The 6,735-nt window shown below is 35.3% G+C and overlaps 1 protein-coding gene across 4 annotated transcripts; it reads right to left on the bottom strand.

Annotated features, from left to right (window-relative positions):
• Positions 1 to 492: 492 nt before the first annotated feature.
• LOC103491073 (uncharacterized) lies at positions 493 to 6,481 on the bottom strand. Of its 4 annotated transcripts, none has more exons than XM_008450898.3 (14): positions 6,222 to 6,481; positions 6,023 to 6,099; positions 5,312 to 5,512; positions 4,828 to 4,925; positions 4,418 to 4,611; positions 4,115 to 4,293; positions 3,522 to 3,863; positions 3,379 to 3,443; positions 3,247 to 3,295; positions 2,997 to 3,144; positions 2,612 to 2,696; positions 2,448 to 2,517; positions 1,495 to 1,635; positions 493 to 1,054 (listed from the first exon to the last, which is right to left on the bottom strand). In XM_008450898.3, the coding sequence occupies exons 1-14, from the start codon at positions 6,319 to 6,321 to the stop codon at positions 743 to 745; spliced, it is 2,061 nt and encodes a 686-aa protein (XP_008449120.1). In that variant the 5' UTR covers positions 6,322 to 6,481; the 3' UTR covers positions 493 to 742. The 4 variants fall into 4 exon arrangements, with proteins under 4 accessions (XP_008449120.1, XP_050941707.1, XP_008449118.1 ...); XM_051085750.1 differs by having other exon boundaries at positions 4,115 to 4,303; positions 4,401 to 4,611; positions 6,023 to 6,084; positions 6,222 to 6,474; XM_008450896.3 differs by having other exon boundaries at positions 4,115 to 4,303; positions 4,401 to 4,611; positions 6,222 to 6,473.
• Positions 6,482 to 6,735: the final 254 nt, after the last annotated feature.

The raw sequence follows: 6,735 nt of genomic DNA, 5'->3' as shown, positions 1-6,735 counted from the left end.
TCTAATAGCTCCGAATGTTCTAGAGAAAAACAAAAGATCCACTAAAAATTTAGATCCATTGAAAGTAGGAGTAGAGAACCACCACCGCGGTTTCCCTCTTGGTTGGCCTTAGTCGAGTTCAATTATGCTAAAATTCAGCCACTGTATACTCCTTTCGGTTCATAGACAATTCAGCCATGGATTTGATGCAAAAGACAAATCATAGACAATTCAGCCATGGATTTGATGCAAAAGACAGAATATGATTTGTTCTGATAAAACTTGAACCTTCAATTCTATTATTTGTCTATGACCTAACACCAAAAACTAGATATAAGATACCATAACAAGTCAGAAACAAACATGGAGCAATCTTCGTATAGTAGTATACTAAAAGATTAGCAAACTAATCATGTAATTTAACTATAAAGAATGGATGAGAAAATAGGGAGTTTTACTTTTCAACAAATGAGTAATCTTTTTATTCAGTCAAGTTTAATCAGTAGATTAGAATTAAATAAGCAAAAACCCATGTATTCCCATGCTATATATTTACATGGAGAAAGAAAGAAAAAAAACACCTTTCCTCTTGCAAGCAAAGAAGAAGACTCTCTTGTTTATACTACATAAGGACCCCATCGCTATTTAAATGCAATTTCAGTAAAATTTACAATTCCATCCCAAGATATCAATAAAAAAAGAAAAAAATCAAATCAAAATCCCAAACTTTAGTGGCAGGCAGAAGAGTTTTCGTCTGTCTGTCCTAAACAAATGTCCAACCATTTTCAACAGGAGTGGCAGATGGAGTTTCTGGCTTAGGAGGCTTCTTTGCAAATAAAGATGATTTGCTATCAAAGAATGACGAGAATGGTTGCGGTGAGGAGGGACTTCCGTCCGAATTTGCATTTCTTGGAGAAGATTTTCTTGACTGTCCATCCTTGCCTACAAAGTTCAGACTCAGCTTCTTAAAACGACGTTTCAGCTCACTGGCTGTCATGTTAGATTCTTCTGGCTGCTTCATCGCCTTCAGAATTTCCTCTGGATTCACCATCATTGTCTCCACTGTTTCATAGACCTGTTCCTCACAATTAAATGGAACAAATCATTACATATCAGCTTCAACTGTGTCGTGATTTGAAACTAATTGATCAATAGACAACAAAAGTTTCAAAATTGCTGTTAAGTCTATTAGCTGCCTCAATCCCCACCCTGGATTATAATCAACACTCTCTTGTTATCAAGTCAGACTTGGTTGGATATGAATCACATCTTAATTCATGGGCAAACAAATAGGTCATACAACGCCGTGACCCCAAAATGATTTGTGGTCTATACAATTTGCATGAAAGCAGCAAAAAGTTGTAGTTTTAAACCAGATGAAAATAGGACTATATTACAAGAACAGGTGCATGAATGTTAAATGCAAGAAAAGCACATCCATTCCATTATTGCAACTTTGTAAGAAACGAGTAGTTGTTCTCGTAGAAATATAAATTAAGTCTCATTAGAGCGAACCTGACAAAGATCATCAACTTTGTTGCTCCAAGAGCTGCTTTGACAAGTTGCTACAACATAACCCTTGCAGTCATAGAACAGTTTTGACAAATTATTATTATTAGCCAACTTGGCCTCGGCCATTATCAATCCTAAACCAAGCTGCACATAGAACAGAAGATTATGTTAGCAAAGAGACTCAAGGTATCAAAGTGAATTGATCAATGACTAATTTGGAACATTCGTCATCTTCACAAGACATAAAGGATCTTTCTCATTGAGAGATTGTTTTTCAATGAGAAACCAAGCTTTAAAAATGAAGGAATACAAGGGAAAACAAAGAATAATCGCAAGCTAAGGGTGAAAATAAATAAATAAACTCTGCAAATAACCGGTGATTGCTCAAGAGTTTACAAAGCATCATGATATGATTGAGTTTGAGTGAATTTGTAGCTGATCGCAGCTACTGAGTTACAAATTTTCTTCTTTCTTTTATTATTTAGTTAGCTAGAGGGGAGGTGTTATAAAAAAAGTACGAGAGAGTGAAAGACAAATAATTGTATGGTCGTCTGGTTAGAGCTCCCTCAAGAGTAAGGAGGCAGGTGTCCAAGTTATTGAAACTATCAACTCCATGAGATATTTTACCGAATTTGTTTTCTTCACATTTTCAGTATAACTTCTATTCCAATTTGGAGGTTCCGGTCACATCAATTTCTAACACTTCAAAAGCGAACATGACAGTTATATCCATCAAAAGCATGACTCTACATGACCAGCGACACAGTCCGTTCTTAACTACATAGAAATAGTGATGAAGCTGATTTATTAATTTGCAGGAAGATGAGCTTCATTCATGAGACCCAATCTCCCCTAGAATTATTACTTTTCAAGATGACAGATAAAATAATGTTCATTTCCCAGTAACTAGTAAGAAGTTTAGACAATAGGAAGAATTGTGGTAATTATCAACTTACTAAAGAAATGAACAGCGGCTCGAACAGCTCAGAAGGTGGCAAGTCCTCCAAATCATTCAGAATACCTTCCCTGCAATACAAGAGTTTGGCGCCACTGATTCAAGATCTAAATCTGTCAAGTAGAGAAAATAAACAGCAAGCAGTTTTTAATTCCTTCAACTTACACAACCAAATCCTCATCAAAGAGTGGTGTTTGTTTAACAGCAGGCACTGGTTTGGATGTTTCCCATAGTTCAAGCCACAAATTACCTGGTATGAACAAAACTCATATAACCGAGCGTTGATGGCATAACTTCCAAGTCTGAAAAACAAGGCTATTTAACCTAGGAACCACAGACCCACTTGCATTCATGCCCCAAAGAAAATTCCTAATTCATACAACTATAGCCAAAGCAAGCTAAAAAATATTAATAGCTTCATTTCTCTAATTTTAAAAATAATAATAATAATAATAAATTAAATAGCAGGGCAATTCCTCAAATTAAGTCCAATATTGACATTCCAATTTATGAGAAATATCAGCCATAATGTGACAAAATTAAGTGATACCTTCTTTTTGCATTCGACTACTAAGTTGTCCTCTGGAATCACTACCAACAGGAGAATCTATACTATCATTACTTGGTTCAGGTTCTGTCCAATCAGGAGGGGAGTGCCATCTTACAAAATCTTCCAAGATGCAGCCAGGATTGGCAGCCTAGATTAATAGTAACTGCAAAGTTAGTCTACTAACAGAGAACAACTTAAGTACATGGTTAATCAATATGGTGGACAACAAAAATTGACAGTAAAAAGAGACCTTGAAAGCTTGCATGTCTGAAAGAAGCTGAGAACATCCAGCACCCACACTGAACATTGGAGGTTTTGCAGTTGTCAAGCAGAAATACCGAATGATATACTGGTAAAACTAAAAAATGGTGCAACAATATACCTTCCAGTTCGAAGAACAAACTCCTCTGTTTCTTTAATGACATCTTCTGTTAGCAGAGGTCCTTCCTGTCCACCAAAAATAGGTTTGATTAAACCTTTGCATTCTTTAACACTGAAGAAAAGACTCAGTACCATTAGCCTAACCTGTGTAACAGGAGAGTAAACTGCTTCACCAGTTTCCAACATTTTATGGTCACCAAATGGGCAATCGGCACCTAGTCGAAGTGCAAGTTCCCCATTATTGAGTCTCGCATATAAAAGAGTGTTGCCAGGAATAGTTACTTTGGATGTTCCTGATTCAGCATTTGAACTTGCTTCCCGTATCGCAGCATCTATTGAGTCAGTTGCTATCTCATGGCGTCTTTTGCGGGAGACACAACAATTTATAACCTGCAATCGCTGATATAGAAGACATGAATTTAGATCTGGAATTTCATCTATTGGAATGCCAGGTAGATATTGTTCTTCTGACCAGAATCTTCTCATCTGCATAATAAAACGATTCCAAATAAACTTCATTAGTTACAGACATAAAAAGGATTGAGTGTCCTCGGATATAAGAAAACAAGTGCAAGTTCAAATTAAACATGAAAACTCTATGAACGCAGATTCTTCCTCTAAGACAAACAAGGTATCAACAAAATTTTGAACAATAAGCTTTGAGTACAAAAAGATTACTTTCATAATTTGTAACCATTCCTTAGATAGCAAAGTCAAGTTCTACATTGTGAACTCACTTCATCAACAATTCTGCACCAAAAAAGTGCCATTTTCCGTAGAGTTCTAAAGCTTCCTATAACTTCAGAAATCTTAACAAGAAGGCTATCTGGAGGAGCACCATGAATATCTTTAGGCAGGGATGTCACAATTGTGTCCTCTAAAGCAGTGCCAAAGTTCCTTCTTAGAAAAATTCCCTCTGCGCATATCTTGAAGATATTACAATGGAAGTGATCCATGCAGCAAAATATGCAAGAAATTACTAGAATATATCATTTTTCCTCAAGTAAATCCATCATGAATCACCTGGAATGTGCATGTACCTGCATCAAAGAGTGAACAAATCAAAGATTGAATTCTCTCATCGTGGTGAAATTCAGTTGAACTCTTTTCCTCCTTTTCACGAAGCATTAATGCCCTAACAGAAGAGAGACTCAACCCAGACTTCTCCCTTGCAGGTGAAGAATCTCCGGATGAAGCAAGCAAACTCTTCATTGACTTGGATTTCTTCGCAGCCCTAGGTCAAGAGTATGAATATTGAGGTATCAGAAACAACTTGTGATGCAAGCTTGTCAAATAGTTAGAGGAGAGCAAAGTCAACACTTAAGAACCAAGTACCAGGGCGTTCTTTATCCTAGAAAATTATTCTGTGAATACAAGGTCCATCAAATAATCTAAGAAAAAATAAAAGAATGAAGCAAAATATCAAAAATGTGAAAGAAAAGAAACTCACTCAACAGCTGTGGCCAACTGTTTTATAACTGAAAGGGGAGGAATACTATCTGTGTCAGTAGTCCATAAACTTTCAACTGACGGAATTATTTCTGCATTCTAAATAAATATGAGACAAGTTAGTAAAAGAGAAAAAATTATTTAACAAGACGGTTCTAAATTATATTATAAAGATTATGATTAATTCCAGAGTCATCACCTCTGAGGGCATTGTATGTATTGACTACAATGGTCAAAGACACCTGTGGACTTACAAATGTTATGGGGTTTTCTTCAAGGTTACCTAATCGGTAGGCTTAGGCATTAAGGTTACTCCTTTCCTAATTACTAATGTATGTAAAACCCCTTTTCTCTAGTAAAAGAATTAGCTACGTATGATATCAAAACTTGGAAGTTGGATCCACATATGCACCATGCTAGTAGAGATTATAAAAGTTAAGACAAAATACATCAGAAAACACTATAAATTTAAGAATATTTAATACCTTTGCTTCAATATCATTTTTCATGTTCAGTAGGTACAAATTCTCATCATAAAACGGTACAGCCATGGTTGGATTTTCAACTTTTTCAGTATCCTCAGCAGCTTTCTTTCCCAGTCGTATGTTTTTGAACTTATCTTGCCAGTCCTGTTTTGTCCCTATGTTTGACGGTCTCCACCTCGAGTGCTTTGGTTCACTGTGACTCTAAAAGATCCCACATTGCATAAAAACAACGCAATTATTTTACAACATCCGCTTCAGAAAATGTCTTCTACCGATGACATATAAACACTGAAACTCTTTTCGAAAATAATATAAATAGACATTTCAACATTCCATAAAAGACATGACAAGAAAGTATTAAATGGTGATAAGGTACAACAAAAGGTAAAACAGCCGGTCAACCTGATATCCACTTCAGCTCATGAAGTTGACCCCTTTTCAAATAAAAGAACGTTGAAAACATATTTCCTCTCTTTAACTTAGTTTCTTCAGAAGAAAAGTCGAAAAACCAGAAAAAAAAAAAACTACAACACAATTGCTAGAATTCTGCAAAATTGATGACAACGTTGAAGAATGAGCAGCTTCAATAATGAAATTTCAACGACCATCAAAACAAAGAGCATTAAAAGCACATAAGTCAATAAAAAGGAACTGGGTCAACATAAAAAAAAAAAAAAAAAAAAAAAAAAAAAAAAAAAAACAGAATCATACCCTTATTTCATCTGGGTTCTTAGAAGTCTGGTCGATGGGTGGTTTCACCAGATCCTTAGGCACTTGTTTATCAAAATCTTCAGCGATTCAGAGACCGAGAACCATAGGGGGGCAGGAAAAAAAAAGTAAAAAAAAAAAAGGAAATGAAGAATCTAAAAAAAAGGGAGCAAATTTAGAGAATGGATGAGATTGTGCAAACCTGATGGATCGGATTTAAAGTCCAAGAAAACTCGCTCCGCTTTAGCAGCTGCGGAATGAAAGGCAGTCCTCGCTTTAGAAACAAAGGAGGGCGCCTCCATAATCAGATAAAGCAAAATAACTCAAAAATGGAAATCAAAGATAGAAGTGAAATGGAGATGAAGGCATCTGTCCGAAATGGAGAAAAAAAACGGAATTTGATGAAACTATGGAGGAAGAAACCAAAAAAATCAAACTCTTCTTGGATTGTATATGCTCTGGATGTCACTTCGATATTAATTATTTTAATTAAAAAACTCTTATTTATTAATTTTTAAATTTTTCTAAAATTGCTGTAGAGTTGGGTTTTTTCTTTTTTCTTACTATGATTGGTTCTTTCTCATCATGGAATTAGTAACCCTATAAATGAAATTTATATCTTTCTTATTTCTCTTTTTTCTTTTCTTTTTTTCTTGATTTGGTTGTAAGAATTCAAATTTCAGATTTTTCATTATTTTGGCCGAGTGATAATGCTT

The sequence above is a fragment of the Cucumis melo genome, chromosome 6, assembly GCF_025177605.1.
Source record: "Cucumis melo cultivar AY chromosome 6, USDA_Cmelo_AY_1.0, whole genome shotgun sequence".
In the NCBI taxonomy this organism is placed as follows: Eukaryota; Viridiplantae; Streptophyta; class Magnoliopsida; order Cucurbitales; family Cucurbitaceae; genus Cucumis; species Cucumis melo.
This window is presented reverse-complemented; position numbering and strand designations above follow the sequence as displayed.